At 51.6% G+C, this 18135-nt stretch overlaps 1 protein-coding gene across 1 annotated transcript in view; it reads left to right on the forward strand.

The window, feature by feature from the left end:
* The window catches only part of LOC132831224 (protein shisa-9-like), a 105854-nt gene that overhangs the window by 74569 nt on the left and 13150 nt on the right, over positions 1 to 18135 (forward strand). The window contains exon 3 of the mRNA XM_060849234.1: positions 12828 to 12986. Coding sequence (XP_060705217.1) covers positions 12828 to 12986 — 159 coding nt within the window. The remainder of the gene's footprint in view (positions 1 to 12827; positions 12987 to 18135) is intronic.

The following is an 18135-nucleotide window of genomic DNA, read 5'->3' on the forward strand; positions in this document are numbered from 1 at the left end:
CTGTGCTTTAACCAGCAACACATTTTCAGCTCTGATCTCCAGCATCTGCAGACCTCACTTTTTACTCGCTTACTGTAAAAGCCTAACTCAGCACGACCAGCCCCCTCAAGCCTCTCCCACTCTCTGTCCTCATTTCTCGGCATGATAAAAACCCACCTTTATCAATGTAGGTTTGCTCGCTGAGCTGGAAGGTTCATTTTCAGACGTTTTGTCACCGAAACCTTCCAGCTCAGCGAGCAAACCGACATCCAGAACCTCAACCCGAGCTACAAATCTTCTCAAAACTCGCTACCCACCTTTGTGACCGAAAATGTTCTCCTCATTGGGAGTCGGAAAAAATTCTAAAAGGGGGAGAGAGAGAAAACTGCAGGGGCTAGGGGAGATGGGATGGGGGTGGGTGGGGGATGGTGGGGCAGCTGAGAGCGGACGAGGACGTGTTGGACTGGACAGCCCCCTAGCCCACACGGTAACCGTCCTGTGACTAACGTCATCTTCCTTTGAGGCAACCACAATCACGTGAAGGGCTTTGGGATTCTATTGGAAGGTGCTATAAAAATGCAAGTTGCTGTTACTGTCCAGCTGCCTCTCTCTGCTGATAAGATGGCCTTAGTACCCATGAAGGATCATAACACGCGGTGGCATTTCCTCTCAGTGTAGGTGAAGCTTGGCATGTCCCTGGCTTTGCCTGTGTTAATTACTATGACCCAAAGGACTGCCCTGTCATCACATCAAATACAGAGCTTCCAGCTCACTAACTCCTCACAGTTCCACAGGAACTCGGAGCCTCTCAGTTCCTGCTGGTTTTTATACGGTCGTCAATTCTAATAAAGAGTTTGCGATGGTTTCCTGACCGTGAGATTAAACCTCCTCTCTGCTATTTATGATTCGTTCAGTGCCAGTGTTGAGCCAGCTACTGGAGACTGAGGCTCAGAAACACCGGCTGTGGTCATTCAGGCACAGGCAGCTGGCGTTACTAACCCCTCCAATACAAGGACCATTCGAATCTGAGCAGAACACTGTGTGACAGCCAGGAGGAGGGAAGGCAGGTCGACACTGGGGAGGGGGAGGGAGGGGGGTTCTCTGAGAGTGTGTCAGTATTTAAAGGGCTCCCAGGGATGGGGAGTGTACTCCCTCAGCACTGACCCTCCGACAGTGTGGCACTCCCTCAGCACTGACCCTCTGACAGTGCACCACTCCCTCAGCACTGACCGTCCGACAGTGCCCGCTCTCTCAGCACTGACCGTCCGACAGTGTGGCACTCCCTCAGCACTGACCCTCCGACAGTGCACCACTCCCTCAGCACTGACCCTCCAACAGTACCCGTTCCCTCAGCACTGACCCTCCGACAGTGCCCGTTCTCTCAGCACTGACCCTCCGACAGTACCCGCTCCCTCAGCACTGACCCAACGACAGTGCAGCACTCCTTCAGCACTAACCCTCCGACAGTGCCCGCTCCCTCAGCACTGACTCTCCGACAATGTGGCCCTCCATCAGCACTGACCTTCCAATGGTGCCCACTCCCTGAGACTCTCCGAAGTGAGACTGCCTTTCGGTTTGAGGGAGACAAATCCAATATCTCCTCTTACAAACCCGCCAGCGTGTGACTGGTGCTAGGTGAATGCAATACCTCCCTCGTTTGTAGGTTCCAGTGATGCCACCTCTTCCGAATACATTGCCATCTGACCCCATTCCCCCTCCCCCAAGCCCAGTCTGGTGGCAGTGCCCGATTGGAGGGACAGCACTGCCAACACAGGCACCATCCTCACGGCCGATGGAATGTGCCGAGAGGCCGGGGTTTCCGTGGGGATGTGCAGCCACTAGAGCCTGAGGAGCACTGCTCGGTCACCCTCCTGGTCACTCGGCAGCTGCTGGCAGGGGTTCCCTGTCCCTGAGCTCACTCTGAGGACCACCTCCTGGACACCAGGCGCCCACATGACAGCACAGGGCCCAGCCTCAATGCCCACCTCCTTCCCGGCCCGGCCAATCGCCTGGAGCTCGGGAAAACCTCAAAGGACAGGTTGGCCCTCACTCCCACCGCACCCCCCCCCCCCCCACCAAAAACTCGGTAACCCAGATGGGGAGGGCTATGGGCAGGGGGGCTGAGTGAGGGAAAGGGTGAGTGTGTATGTGTGTGTGAGTGAGAGTGTGTGTGTGTGAGTGTGTGAGTGTGGGTGGGTGTCTGTGTTTCTGTGTGTGGGTGTGTGTCTGTGTATATGGGTATGTGTGGGTGGCTGTGTGTGTGTGTGTGAGTTGTGTGTACATGTGGGTGTGTGTGTGTGTGTCTGTCTGTCTCTGTGTGCATGTCCGTCTGTGTGTGTGTGTCCTTGTGTGTGTGTGTGAGTGTCCGTGTCTGTGTGTGTGTACGTGTGTGCATGTGGGTGTGTGTCTGTGTTGGTGTGTGTGTGTGTGTCCATGTCTGTGTCTTTGTGTGTGTCTGTCTGTCTCTGTGTGTGTGTCCATCTGTGCGTGTGTGTCCGTGTCTGTGTGCATCCGTCTGTGTGTGCGTGTGTGTGTGTCTGTCTGTGTGTGTGTGTGTGTGTGTGTGTCCATCTGTGTGTGTGTGTGTGTGTGTGTGAGTGTATGTGTGTCCGTGTCTGTGTGTGTGCGTCTGTCTGTGTGTGTGCGTGTTTGTGTGTGTCTGTCTCTGTGTGTGTGTCCTTTTCTGTGTGTGTGTGTGTTTGTGTGTGTGTGAGTGTGTGTGTGTCCATGTCCGTGTCTGTGTGTGTTTATGTGTGTGTGTGTCTTTGTTTGTGTATGTGTGAGTGTGTGTGTCCGTGTGTGTGAGTGTGTGTGTATCCGTGTCTGTGTGTGAGTGTGTGTCCGTGGCTGTGTGTGTGTTCGTGTCTGTGTGTGTGTGCGTCCATTTCTGTCTGTGTGTGAGTGTGTGTATGTTCGTGTCTGTGTGTCCGTGTGTCCGCGTGTGCGTGTGTGTCTGTGTGTGTGCCCATGTGTGTGTGTGTGAGTGTGCGTGCGTGTCCATTTCTGTCTGTGTGTGAGTGTGTGTATGTCCGTGTCTGTGTGTCCGTGTCTGTGTGTGTTTGTGTGTCCATGTCTGTCTGTGTGTGAGTGTGTGTGTGTTTGTGTGTGTGTGTGTGTGCGTGCGCGTGTGTGTCCGTGTCTATGTGTGTGTGTATCCATGTCTCTGTGTGTGTACATGTCTGTGTGTGTGTGAGTGTGTGTATGTCTGTGTGTGTATGTGTGTGTGTATGTCCATGTCTGTGTGTGTGTGTGTGTGTGTGAGAATCCCTCTCTCCCAGTGCTATTGCGGCCCGGCCAGGCGCTGGTGGACAGTGACCTGCTCACTGGGAGGGTCATCCAGGTCACGTCGTTGAGATGCAGCTGTTTTGGGGGATGTCCCCCACATCTGGCTCCCTCGGAGAGAGTCATTGAGTTTTAATATTTTAATAACCAGCTGCACCAGATCAGGAAAGGCTTGGTCAGCACAGCCGCAGTAATGTGCCTCTTGCTCACCCCCTAGGCCCCAGCTCCCAGCCAGCTCCCCCCTGTCAGTCAGGTCCCCTTCCAAACAGGGAGCCCCACTGGCACCATCACAGACAGATCATGACATTACCTCCCCCACCCCCCCAGCAAGAGCGTCCATATTTCCAGATGCCTCTGTTCATTCTGCCCTACTTAATCAGCAAGGGCATGGTCAGACAGCAATGATCTCTAAGGAACCCGTCCCACAGGGGATCCTGCTCCTCCCATATCTCCACCCCAGGCACAATCACCCCTTTGAATCCCAACAGTGTGGAAGCAGGCCAATCGGCCCATCAAGTCCACACCAACCCTCCCACTCAGACCCACTGCCCCCTCCCCTAACTCCATAACCCTGCATTTCCAAAGGCTATCCCACCCAACTGCAGCAATGTATCATGGCCAACCCTGCACATCTTTGGGGATTTTATGATTCAGTTCAGTGGAGTCGGTCAGATTTAACCTCAAACCCCCCTGGCTCAGAGGTAGGGACATGTCCACCCCACCACAAGGTTTCCTTTAAAGCCCTTTGCAACCAGTGGAATGTAATCACTGTAACGCTGCAGGAATCTAATGGGATTCAGAAAAGATTTACAAGGATGTTGCCAGGGTTGGAGGATTTGAGCTACAGGGAGAGGCCGAACAGGCTGGGGCTGTTTTCCCTGGAGCGTCGGAGGCTGAGGGGTGACCTTATAGAGGTTTACAAAATTATGAGGGGTATGGATAGGATAAATAGGCAAAGTCTTTTCTCTGGGGTGGGGGAGTCCAGAACTAGAGGGCTTAGGTTTAGGGTGAGAGGGGAAAGATATAAAAGAGACCTAAGGGGCAACTTTTTCACACAGAGAGTGGTACGTGTACAGAATGAGCTGCCAGAGGAAGTGGTGGAGGCTGGTACAATTGCAACATTTAAGAGGCATTTGGATGGGTATATGAATAGGAAGGGTTTGGAGGGGTATGAGCCGGGTGCTGGCAGGTGGGACTAGATTGGGTTGGAATATCTGGTCGGCATGGACGGGTTGGACCGAAGGGTCTGTTTCTGTGTGGTACATCTCTATGACTCTATACTGACAGCACTTCCAAAGCGCTGTATAAATGCACAGAATTCTTTCACCTGTCCAGACTCCCTTAATAACTGATGCAGGATGAAATCAAAGTGTATCACTATCCCTGTTCCTTCCGCTATCCATGGACGGTCAGTGTCTCCCGACCCACTGAGGTGATATAATGTTGGTTCACACTCTGTAAACGTAACTCAACAGCAGCGAGGAAGTGCTCCCCAGACATCAGCAATGGAGTTATTACTGAGTGACAGGTCTTCGGCAATCCCCCTCCCCTCTCCTCCCCAAGGCACTACTCTGTGTGAAGGTTCCCGCTCAGCTCGGTTCGGTCACGGTAACGTCACGCTGCCCAACTGACAGGGCAGGGTGGACAAATCAACCCACTCACTGCTTCCAGTGAATGTGAGAGACCTGACCTGTTCCCTGAAGGTAGAGAACGATCCCACTGCTGCCTGTTTGGCAAGGTGGGTTGACTCCTTTTGAGGACAACGGCTCAGGGAAACGTAGACATTTGCACTAAACGTGACCTTGCCAGCATTTTCCCCAACTCCTCGGAGAAGCTAAACCTACCATTCAGAACAGAATCCCTACAGTGTGGCAACAGGCCCTTCGGCCCAACATCTCCATACCGACTCTCTGAAGAGTAACCCGCCCAGACCCATTCCCCTGACTAATGTACCCAACCTACACATCCCTGGACACTACAGGCAAGTTAAAATGACCAATCCACTGTAACCTGCACATCTTTGTGGGAGGAAACCCATGCAAACACAGGGAGAACATGCAAACCCCACACAGGCAGTCACCCGAGGCTGGGATCAAACCTGGGACCCTGGTGCTGTGAGGCAGCAGTGCTAACCACTGAGCCACCGTGCTGTCCATCTACCCCATTCCTCCCAGTGCCCTGTACTACTTCATCGGTTCTCCTTTATTTACCAGAAATGTCCGCCACGCGGGTAGCATTCAAAATGGCCTCTGCTCCAAACTGGGATTGGGGAGGAACTCCTTCTCCCAGAGGCTTGTGATTCTGTAGAACGCACTGCTCCAGAGAGCAGTGGGGGGGGCAGAATTAACCAACAAATCCAGGGAAGTAAAGGATATGTTTCTGATGGAAAGTGGGATAAAGGGCTGGGGTGGGGGGACAGGCAGGCTCAGAGACCAGGATAAGAGCAGCCGCGGCCATGTTAAATGGCAGAGCAGTCTCCAAGGGTTGAATTATTCCTGTGCTGCCAAATCCCGGCTGGGTTTCTCTGTCTGTTTCAAACACTTGGCTCGACTGTTAAATCTGGCTCGTTTGGATAGACTCATTTAATTTTAATTTCTAAAAAGGTGATATCTTTTGAAGCTTCAGAGTGCAATGGGAACACGATGAGGTTTAACCGATTACGTGGTGATGACTATGAAAGGAATATTGACCAGGATATTGTGTAGAGGTACCATTTCAGCCACCTGATCAAACAGACAGTGTAGCTGACCCGAGAGTCATCTCCACCGACCGGGGTTCAGGTCAAAACTCTGTGTCGGAATTTCAACACGGTCTTCTCAAGTTTCTAACGATTTGAAGGACAGGGAAGGAAAATGGCCGCCAAGACCGTGCCCCATGAGATAAACGCTGAGTTATGATTGGAGAATGGATAGTTGGGAGCCAAGGTTTAGAAAAAAAACATTAAATTTGATAGGGTCCCTCCTTCTTTCTGACAATTTTCACATGTTTCAATCGCAACGTTTGATGGGGAGGTGATGGCCAAATGGTGTAAAGGCTGGACTTAAATCCAGAGACCCAGGTGATGTTCTGGGGGCCTGGGTTTGAATCCCATTAAAAACAATCTGGAATTAATAGCCAAACGATGAATGTGAATACTTTATCAATTCTCAGGAAACACCCATCTAGTTTCTTCATGTCCTTAAGGGAAGGAATCTACCACCCTTACCTGGTCTGGGCCTGCATGAGACTCCAGTCCCACAGCAATGGGGTTGACTCTGGGCAATTAGAGATGGGCAATAAATGCTGGGCCGAGCCCACATTCTGTGAGTGTATTTAAAAAAAACGTGGTCAAGCACCATGAATTAATTAGTCATCGCAATCTGTGGTGGCCCTGTCTTCTCTCTGAGTGAGTACATTATCATTCAGACCCACTGCAGAACAGAGCACTTAAAAGCAGAGGAGAGAGAGCTGCGCTGTCAGAGGTACCATAGTTTGGAGAGGACATTTAACCTTCTAGCCCCATTGGCCATCTTTAATAAACCCTCGCAGGGCAGGAGAGGTCAAGGGAGTACTTCCTGTTGTCAGGGAGAATATTGATATCCTGACCAACATCACATTCGGAGGAGAGCGCGGCAGAAATGTTAATCATTCGGAGGATGAGTTCAAATGTCCCCCCCTGCAGAGGTGGGTTTTGATAAATAAACCCAGAACTGAAATTTCTCCTGATCAATCGTTGTAAATTATTCATGAGTACCCATTCAGGGAAGAAAATCTTTACCTGGTCTGGCCTACATGTGACTCCAGACCCAGAGCTAATTGGTTGACTCGTCATTGCCATTTGGAATGGTTAGAGACAAAAAAAACTACAGATGCTGGAGTCCAGAGTAGACAGGCAGGAGGCTGGGGGAACACAGCAAGGCAGGCAGCATCAGGAGGGACAGGCAGGAGGCTGGGGGAACACAGCAAGGCAGGCAGCATCAGGAGGGACAGGCAGGAGGCTGGGGGAACACAGCAAGGCAGGCAGCATCAGGAGGGACAGGCAGGAGGCTGGGGCAACACAGCAAGCCAGGCAGCATCAGGAGGGACAGGCAGGAGGCTGGGGCAACACAGCAAGCCAGGCAGCATCAGGAGGGACAGGCAGGAGGCTGGGGCAACACAGCAAGCCAGGCAGCATCAGGAGGGACAGGCAGGAGGCTGGGGGAACACAGCAAGGCAGGCAGCATCAGGAGGGACAGGCAGGAAGCTGGAGGAACACAGCAAGGCAGGCAGTATCAGGAGGGACAGGCAGGAGGCTGGGATAACACAGCAAGGCAGGCAGCATCAAGAGGGACAGGCAGGAGACTGGGGGAACACAGCAAGGCAGGCAGCATCAGGGGGGACAGGCAGGAGGCTGGGAGAACACAGCAAGGCAGGCAGCATCAGGAGGGACAGGCAGGAGGCTGGGTGAACACAGCGAGGCAGGCAGCATCAGGAGGGACAGGCAGGAGGCTGGGGGAACACAGCAAGGCAGGCAGCATCAGGAGGGACAGGCAGGAGGCTGGGGGAACACAGCAAGGCAGGCAGCATCAGGAGGTGGAGAAGCCAACATTTTGGTTGTTACCATCTTTCATGACGCTGCGCTCAGTGAGTCCCTTTCTCCCTGCCTTAATGCCATGACCTCCTCAGCGAGTCCTGAAGAAGGGTTAGCCCCAGAACGTCGACTCCTCCACCTCCTGATGCCGCCTGGCTTGCCGAGTTCCTCCAGCTCCCTGCCTGTTGACCCTGGAATGGCCCTGGCAAGCTGCTCAGTTTGGGTCGGGTAATAGATACAGAGTCTTGCCAGCAGTGCCCACGTCCCTGGCATATAAAACATATAACAGAGGCAAATAGACCAGCCCCAGTGTGTTCACAGCCAGCAGCACTCTGAGTAAAGACTGTGCTTTTCTCGTGATGTTGGTTAAGGGATCGATATTAAACAGTTTGTTCATCCAGGTACGTGCAACTGGAGGCCAGTGATTTACTGGTTTCTCAAAGGGACGCCTGGAGAGCTTTTGTGGCTCTTGTCTCTACTTCTGGACCAGGAGGCTCTGGAGCACCACTCTGCCCCTGGCGAATGCAATAACATCTCTGAAAAGATCAGAGAGACTGGAATTGGAGGCCTTACAGAATCAGGGGGTGGTTTGACCCCAAGATGGGCCCAGTACGATAGGAAATGGAGATGCATTGCCTCGTTAAAGCAGACACCGTGGCAGCTCACTGGAAGCCTAGCTAGTAGGCCGCATGCACCAAGAGTGGTACAAATGGTCAGGGTTGGGACTCTAAGCGACAGTGTATGAGAGGACAGCGAGTGGGGGGGGGGGATGGATTGGAGATAAAGGCTCCATGTTTGACTCACCTTGCCTACTCTGGTGGAGCCATTGAGCTCTTTGTCACAGACTTGGACACGACGCAGTCACTGAAGCCCCAGTCAGAGGGAAGGCTGATGGAACCTTAGCCATTCTCCCACAGGGAATGCAGTCCAAAAGTGTTTGCTAAAAATGTACAGACCCCTAGTCAGACCTTAGCTGGAACACAGTTTGCTGCACCTTCTCCCCAGGAAAGGTATATTGGCATAGGAGGCAGTCCAGAGATGGTTAATACCAGATCTGTCCTTTTTGTTTTAGAATCCTTGCAATGTGGAAACAGGCCCTTCGGCCCAACAAGTCCACACCGACCCTCCAAAAAGTATCCCACCCAAACCCATTCCCCATTACTCTACATTTGCCCCAATTAATGCACACAACCCACACACCCCCAGACAGCACGGCCAATCCACCTAACCTGCACATCTTTCGATTGTCTTCTGAGGAGGAGGTCAGTAGCTTGAGCCTGATCTCATTGGGGTGAAGAAAAATGGGAGGTGACCTGAATGAAACATGCAAGGTTTTTTGGGGACTTGACAGAGTAGGTGTAGAGCGATTACCCCTCTTGAGAGAGTCTAGGACCAGAGGGAATCATCTCAGAATACGGGGTCACCTATTCAAGACAGAGATGAGGAGCAATTTATCCTCTCCGAGTGAAGTAAGTCTGTGGAACTCTTACTGCACACAGCTGTTGAGGCTGGTTTGATATATTCCAGGAGAAAATGAGGACTGCAGATGCTGGAAAAGCGCAGCAGGTCAGGCAGCATCCGAGGAGCAGGAGAATCGACGTTTCGGGCATAAGCCCTTCTTCAGGAATGAGGCTTATGGGCTGGGGGGGCTGAGAGATAAATGGGAGGGGGTGGGGTTGGGGGGGAAGGGAGCTGGGAATGCGATAGGTAGATGAAAGCGGGGAGAAGGTGATAGGTCGGAGAGGAGGGTGGAGCAGATAGGTGGGAAAGGTGATGGACAGGTCAGGAGGGTGGTGCCGAGTTGGAGACATGGGATTGGGATGAGATGGGGGGGGAGGGGAAATAAGGAAACTGGTGAAACCCACATTGACCCTGTGTGATTGGAGGGTCCCAAGGTGGAAGATGAGACGTTCTTCCTCCAGGTGTCAGGTGGTAAGGGTTTGGCGATGGAGGAGGCCCAGGACCTGCATGTCCTTGGCGGAGTGGGAGGGGGAGTTGAAGTGTTCGACCATGGGGCGGGTGGGGTTGGTTGGTGCGGGCGTCCCAGAGATGTTCTCTGAAACGTTCCGCAAGTGGGCGTCCTGTCTCCCCACTTCAGGTACAATGGATACAGTAGATGAAACTTGTGGAGGTCCAGGTAAATTTCTCAGATGTGGATGGATCCTTTGAGGCCTCATGACTGATCACTTCGACTTCCCCTCTTCGCTCCCACCTCCATCCACCTCTCGCATTGTCAGCTCCCTTCCCCCCAACCCCAACCCCCTCCCATTTATCTCTCAGCTCCCCCCCACCCCCCCGGCCCACAAGCCTCATTCCTGATGAAGGGAAACGTCGATTCCCCTGCTCCTCGGGCACTGCCTGACCGGCTGTGCTTTTCCAGCCCCACACTCTTGACTCCTTATTGAGATGGACAGATTTTTAATCAGTAAAGGGAATCGAGGGGTAAAAGCAGGAAAGTGGAGTTGAGGATCACCGGATCGGCCATGGTCATGTTGAATGCCAGAGCAAATTAGAGGGGCCGAATGGCCTTTTTCAGCCCCTAATGTCTCACGGAGAGCACTTTCTAACCAAGGGTTTACAGTTGGGTTGTGCTGAACAGGTTTGATTGATTGATTTTGATTGTCCCATGTACGGGGGTACGGTTACGAGCTTTGTTTATGAGCAGCACAGACAGCTTATTTCCTCCGGGTGCTCCGGTTTCCTCCCACAGTCCAAAGATGTGCAGGTCAGGGTGAATTAGCCGTGGGAAATTGCCCATAGGTTAGGAACGTTAGTCAGAGGGAAATGGGTCTGGGTGGGTTACGCTCTAGATTAGATTACTTACAGTGTGGAAACAGGCCCTTCAGCCCAACAAGTCCACACCGGCCCGCTGAAGCGCAACCCACCCATTCCCCTACATTTACCCCTTCACCTAACACTACGGGCAATTTAGCATGGCCAATTCACCCTGACCCGCACATCTTTGGACTGTGGGAAGAAACCAGAGCACCCGGAGGAAACCCACACAGACACGGGGAGAACGTGCAAACTCCACATGGTCTGTCGCCTGAGTCGGGAATTGAACCCGGGTCTCTGGCGCTGTGAGGCAGCAGTGCTAACCACTGTGCCACCGTGCCGCCCATGATCTAATAATAAAAAATAGATAAACAATACAAATCAAAAATGCTTGGACAGAGACATACAGGTTACATTGTGTTGGGCAAGATTGACTTATCAAGGTCAGCGTTATTTGAAGTTAGAGAGTCCATTCGTCAGTCTAATAACGGCCGGGAAAAAGCTGTTCCTGTACCTGCTGGTGTGTGTGTTCAGGCATGTGCCCACCAGTGTGGGCCGAATGGCCTGCTTCCGCACAGTGGGGATTCTATGATTCTATGAAACCTTCTCCTGATTTTACTGAATGCCAGATCAAACTAGAGGGGCCGAATGGTCGTCTCCTGGGGTTAGTTTCCTTTCTGCTGTGCAGTCAGGCATTGATCTGGGCCTCACTCCAAGGTAACAGCTGAGAGGAGCTGGAATCATGTCCTTTTGTGTGAGTTGGACTCAAAGCAGCTCGAACACATGGTGTCTCTGCAGGCAATGGTCCTGGGTGCTCGGCAGGGAGTCACTTTGCGCAGAATACAGCAGCTGGCCTGGCATGGCATGGCCCTACCTTCCCAGTACTGGGGCCTGCCAACTGACAGGACCCACCTACCCCTTCCTCCTCCATTGGCTCTTGGCCTCAGCTCTTCTCTATCTTGCCAACGCATTGCTAAGTGAGTGCCCAAATACAGAGAGCGCGATCGTGCAAAGACACGACATTTTAAGCCCTCCTGTCTCTCAGCCTGTGTTGGCGAGGAGCCTTGAACTCACAGGCTTTGAGTGGTAGGAGCAGGACTAGGCCATACCCAGGCCTCCTCAGGCCTGCTTCATCTGTAAGGCCCCGATTTCTCCCCAGTCGGCTGAGGTTTAATTTTTTAAAAAATTCATTCATGAGATGAGTGCGTCACTGGCCAGGCCAGCATTTATTACCCATCCCTAACTGCCCTGAGGGCAGTTAAGCATCAATTACATTGCTGTGGGTCTGGAGTAACATGTAGGCCTAGAGCAGGTAAAGATGGCCATTTCCTTCCCTAAAGGAGATGAATTTTTACATCAGTCGATGATGGATTCACAGTCAGCATTAGACTCTTACTCCCAAATTTTAATTGAATTTGAATTCCGCCATCTGCCATGGTAGAATATTGCGTGGGTCTCTAGTTAACAGTCCAGCGATAATACTACTAGGCCATATCCTCCTCCTGAGTGGGAAGTTGATTAAGGATGATCAGCCATGATCTTATTGAATGGTGGTGCAGGCTCGAAGGGCAGAATGGCCTACTCCTGCACCTATTGTCTATTGTCAACCTATCGAGAGAATGTGATTGTAATGGAGGGTCTGCTGAGGAGATTCACCAGAATGCCGCCTGGGATGGACTGATTCAACCAGAAAGAGAGGCTGGATTCGATGGGGTTGTTTTCCTCAGAACAGACAGGGCTTCTGGGGGCAGTAAGGCAGTTGATTGAAATGGACAAAGTTCCGAGGGGTATGGTTAGGGTACGCAGCGAGGTGTCGATAACCGGGGGGGGGGCTCAGTTTTAACAATGAGCAGGAGGGTTGGAGGCGATTTAAGGAGCGATGTCTCCACCTGCTTGCAGGCGCGCACCACTCTCTGCATGAAAACGTTGCCCCTTCGGTCCCTTTTAAATTTTCCCCCTCTCACCTTTAAGCCTATACCCTCTAGCTCTGGACTCCCCCATCCCAGCTTCTTGGAGTTGCCCCCACCCTGGCTTTCTGTCATGTTTTCTTTAACAAAATGGCTGCTTCTTCCTGCTGCCCTGCTCCCCTCCATTTCCCATGAGCCTCTTCCTCCACCGATGTTGGTACTGTGGGCTCTCAGGGCAGATGGAAGCCTGGGGGATGTGTGCTGCAAACGTTCCGAGGCTGATACCACTCGAGTGCTTGATCGTTCCCTTGGCTCCTGCACTTTGATATAAATAGAACAGCCCTCATCTGCAGGAGTGCCAGCGTCTGTGAAGCCTCCTCCAGTTGTTGATGTGGCACGGTGCCAACCAGGTCAAATATCCTACCCAGAGATCCCCCTGCGGGCTGCCTGTGGGCCTCTGGACTCAAAGCGTGCTCCAGTCCGACAACAGGAAAGTGAGAGAACGCGCTGACTCCGGCTCACAGCCCATCTGGGAATGAAACGGGAGAATCGAACGCAGTAGGGAGACTCAGACCGGCGCAGCGACCGCCGAACTCAACAGGAGCACACTGGCAAGGCACGGAATAAGACGCACTGCCTCACATCGCCAGGCTCCCGGGTTTGATCCCACTTTCGGCTGACTGTGTGGAGTTTGCACATTCTCCCCGTGTCTGCGTGGGTTTCCTCCCACAGTCCAAAGATGTGCAGGTCAGGGTGAATTGGCCATGATAAATTGCCCATAGTGTGCAGGGATGTGTAGGTTAGGTGCATTAATCAGGGGTAAATATAGGGGAATGGGTCTGTGGAGATCCTGTTCGGAGGGTCGGTGTGGACCCGTTGGGCCGAATGGCCTGTTCCCACGCTGTTGGGATTCTCTGATCCTAATCAGGAGCTGTAGTAGGCCAACGGACCTTCCAACCCTCTTCTGTCATCCCATGCTGCTCTTGTCCTTCAAGATGGTCATTGTGGCTTTGGAAGGTGATAACTGAGGAGCCTTGGTGAATTTCTGAGGGGCCATTGAAGCTGATATTGGTGATGGAGGCCATAGCAACTGACTCTAAATGGCCTAAAACCCTACCTGGTTCACTAAGGTCCTTTAAGGAGAGCAATCTGCCACCTTTACCCAGTCTGAGCTACATGTAACTCCTGGCCCGCGGTGATGCAGTAGTACATGTGTCCAATTCACTGCCATCTTTTGCAGGCACAGTGGGGGAGGGGGGAGCAGGCAGGAAATGCTGGCTGTGTTGATGATGACTTTATCTTATGGCTGAATAATAAGTGCGGGGAGTCCCTGGGTTATGTGTGGGTTCTGTTTCTGAGTATATTCAAGTATAGCATTGTATAGATGTTGCCTGTGCTGCACAGTGGCTCAGTGGTCAGCACTGCTGTCACCCAGTGCCAGGGATCCAGGTTCGATTCCAGCCTCGGGTGACTATCTGTATGGAGTTTGCACATTCTCCCTGTATCTGTGTGGGTTTCCTCCCACAATCCAAAGATATGCAGGTCAGGGTGGATTGGCCGTTGCCCATAGTGTTCAGGGATGTGTTGGTTCGGTAGATTAGCCACGAGGGATTGGGGTGGGATGCTCCCTGGAGGGTCGGTGTGGACTCGATGGGCTGAATGGCCTCTTTCGGCACTGAATGAGAGGTGACCTCAGTGAAACTAAACAGCATTCTGACAGGGTAGATGCAGGACGATGACCCCCTTCTTGCAGGGGGTGGGGAGCTGGTGGAGTCCAGGACCAGGGGATAGCGTTTCAGAATAAAGCATGGCACTGGCAAGTCGGTCGGAGAATGACGAGTCTTTGAAATCCTCTGCTTGAGTAGGCTTAAGTCAGAGATCGATAGATTTCTTTTTTTGAGGTTCAAGTCACCGAAAGATAAAGCTCATTGAAGTCGAGAATCAGCCATGAGCTGAATTGGCAGGACAGGTTCGATGGGCTGAATGGCCACTTCCTGTTCCTCACTTCGATGTTCCCATGCTCCACTGCAGCCTGAGGTGAGACGGGGTGATGTTTTCGTTGGTGGATGGTTCCGGATAGCTCAGGGTGGTGGGAGTCCACTTCAAGAGCAGCCTATGAGAAGGAATTTGGACCAGCCCGCGACAGGGAGAGGGGGACGCAGGAAGGCGGAGAACGGGGTGAGAGGGCCGGTTGGATGAAGTTGTTTGAGAGAAAAAAAAAGAAAGGTGCGGGAAATCAGAAAGGAAAACGGAAGTTGCTGGAAAGAACTCTGCAAGTCCGGCAGCAACTGTGGAGAGAAATCAGAGGTAACGTCGAGTGACCCTTCCTCAGGACTGACGGTAGCGAGGGGTTTTTTTCTTCATGTCAGAGAAGGGTTGGAGGGAAAGGGGGGGGGGAGAGGAATAAAAGACGGATGGAGGTGGAGCCCAGAGAGAGAGAGAGAAATACTTGGACGCGAAAGGGAGTGGGTAAAGGTGAGTCTGGGGGAATGAAGATCAACTGATGGGGACCATTGGATGCTGACAGTGGGTTGTATGTGGGAGCAGCCCATGTGACGGGAAGGCCTGGTGTGTGAGGGTAAGGGTTAAGGACATGGGAGAAAATGCCTCAAATCCCAATACTTGTTGAACTCGATATGAAGTCCAGAAGGTTACAGGGTTCCCAAGCGGATAATGAGGTGCAGAACTTGTTTGTTCCACTAGTATAGTACTTGATGGGCTGAATAGACTCCTCCTGACCTATAGCCTTGTGTCCTTCCTTGATTCTCTCAACAGGCAAGAGAGAACTTGGTAAATAAAACAGAGACTGGAACAGTCTCAGTTACAATGCTCAAGGGATGATCAATATGTCACAGACTGTTTCAGATTGAGGCAAGGTCAGAGACATATCAGGACTGACTTAGAATCCCGATAGTTTGAGAAGTAGGCCATTCGGTCCATCAAGTCCACGCCAACCCTCTACAGGTCATCCCACCCAGACCCAAACCCCATAACCTAACATCTCCCATGGCCAATCCACCCTAACCTGCACACCTTTGGACTGTGGGAGGAAACCCACGCAGACACAGGGAGGACATGCAGACTCCACACAGACAGTTATAGAGATGTACAGCACGGAAACAGACCCTTCAGTCCAACTCATCCATACTGCCAGATATCTAAACAAATCTAGTCCCATTTGCCAACACCCGGCCCATATCCCTCCAAACCCTTCCTATTCATATACCCATCCAAATGCCTCTTAAATGTTGCAACTGTACCAGCCTCCATCACATCCTCTGGCAGCTCATTCCATACACGTACCACCCTCTGTGTGAAAAACTTGCCCCTTAGGTCCCTTTTATATCTTTCCCTCTCACCCTAAACCTATGTCCTGTAGTTCTGGACTCCCCCACCCCAGGGAAAATACTTTGTCTATTTACCCTATCCATGCCCCTCATGATTTTGTAAACATCTATAAGGTCACCCCTCAGCCTTCGACGCTCCAGGGAAAACAGCCCCAGCCTGTTCAGCCTCTCCCTGTAGCTCGAACCCCTCCAACCCTGGCAACATCCTTGTAAATCTTTTCTGAACCTTTTCAAGTTTCACAACCTCTTTCTGATAGGAAGGAGACCAGAATTGCTCACAATATTCCAACAGCGGCCTAATCAATGTCCTGTACAGCCGTAACATGACCTCCCAACTCCTGTACTCAATACTCTGACCAATAAAGGAAAGCATACCAGATGCCTTCTTCACTATCCTATCTACCTGCAACTTCACTTTCAAGGAGCAATGAACCTGCACGCCAAGGTCTCTTTGTTCAGCAACACTCCCTAGGACCTTACCATTAAATGTTTAAGTCCTGCTAAGATTTGCTTTCCGAAAATGCAGCACCTCGCATTTATCTGAATTAAACTCCATTTGCCACTTTTCAGCCCATTGGCTCATCTGGTCAAGATCCTGTTGTAATCTGAGGTAACCTTCTTCACTGTCCACTACACCTCCAATTTGTCATCTGCAAACTTACTAATTATCATTCCAAATTCTCAACCAAATTATTTATATAAGTGATAAACAAATGTGGACCCACCACCTTCCTTGTGTCACTCCACTGGTCACAGGCCTCCAGTCTGAAAAACAACCCTCCACCACCACCCTCTGTCTTCTACCTTTGAGCCAGTTCTGTATCCAAATGGCTAGTTCTCCCTGTATTCCATGAGATCTAACCTTGCTAATCAGTCTCCCATGGGGAACCTTGTCGAACGCCTTACTGAAGTCCATATAGATCACATCTACTGCTCTGCCCTCATCAATTCTCTGTTACTTCTTTAAAAAACTCAATCAAGTTTGTGAGACATGACTTCCCACGCACAAAGCCATGTTGACTATCCCGAATCAGTCCTTGCCTTTCCAAATACATGTACATCCTGTCCCTCAGGATTCCCTCCAACAACTTGCCCACCACTGAGGACAGGCTCACTGGTCTATAGTTCCCTGGCTTGTCTTTACTGCCATTCTTAAACAGTGGCACCACGTTTGCCAACCTCCAGTCTTCCGGCACCTCATCTGTGACTATCGATGATACAAATATCTCAGCAAGAGGCCCAGCAATCACTTCTCTAGCTTCCCACAGAGTTCTAGGGTACACCTGATCAGGTCCTGGGGATTTATGCATTTTAAGACATCCAGCATAACGTGGACACTTTTCAAGCATTGAACCAGCGTCCCTGGCACTGTGAGGTGGCAGCAATGAGCCACATTATCATTCACGCTGTGACTTTGTTCATCTGTTACAGATGTGTAGCAATGAGAGCATGTGACATAATAACTGGGAACAGAGTCTGGATCAGAGTGGTGCTGGAAAAACTCAGCAGGTCAGGCAGCATCTGAGGAGCAGGAGAATCCACGTTTCGGGCAGGAGCCCTTCATCAGGAAAAGTCTTTCCTCAACGTATTCCTGAGGAAGGACTTTTGCCTGAAACGTTGATTTTCCTGCTCCTCGGATGCTGCCTGACCTGCTGTGCTCTTCCAGCACCACTCTGATCCAGACTCTCATCTCCAGCATCTGCAGTACCCACTTTCACCTACTAACTGTGCAGAGTGTATGCTGGAGGGTGGGAGTCAGGAGGGAGGGGAAGGCTGGATTGAGGATTGCTGGGTGTTAAGTACCATAGAAGGAACGTGAGGAATCTCTGTGTTAAAAGCTAATTGAACCAGACCAAAACTAAGATAGGAGTAATGTTTCCGAAACTCCTTCCCAAGTTGATGCTGTGGCCCCGAGTATAAAATGGGAGAGGGGGAGGGGCGGAGGGGGTTAGAGAGATTTTCAGTAAATGTGGGATCATAAAATTATATTTGCCCTCCAGATAGAAACCTTTTACCAAACACCAATTGGTTGAGATGTTAGTCTTCATTAGATAAGATTCCCTACAGTGTGGAAACAGGCTCTTCGGCCCACCCAGTCCTCACCGACCCTCCGAAGAGCAACCCACCCAGACCCATTTCCCTCTGACTAATTCACCTAGCTCTATGGGCAATTTCCCATGGCCAATTCACCTGACCTGCACATCTTTGGACTGTGGGAGGAAACCAGAGCAAACCCACACAGACACAGGGAGAATGTGCAAACTCCACACAGACAGTCACCCGAGACTGGAATCGA

The sequence above is a fragment of the Hemiscyllium ocellatum genome, chromosome 33 (genome assembly GCF_020745735.1).
Source record: "Hemiscyllium ocellatum isolate sHemOce1 chromosome 33, sHemOce1.pat.X.cur, whole genome shotgun sequence".
NCBI lineage: Eukaryota > Metazoa > Chordata > Chondrichthyes > Orectolobiformes > Hemiscylliidae > Hemiscyllium > Hemiscyllium ocellatum.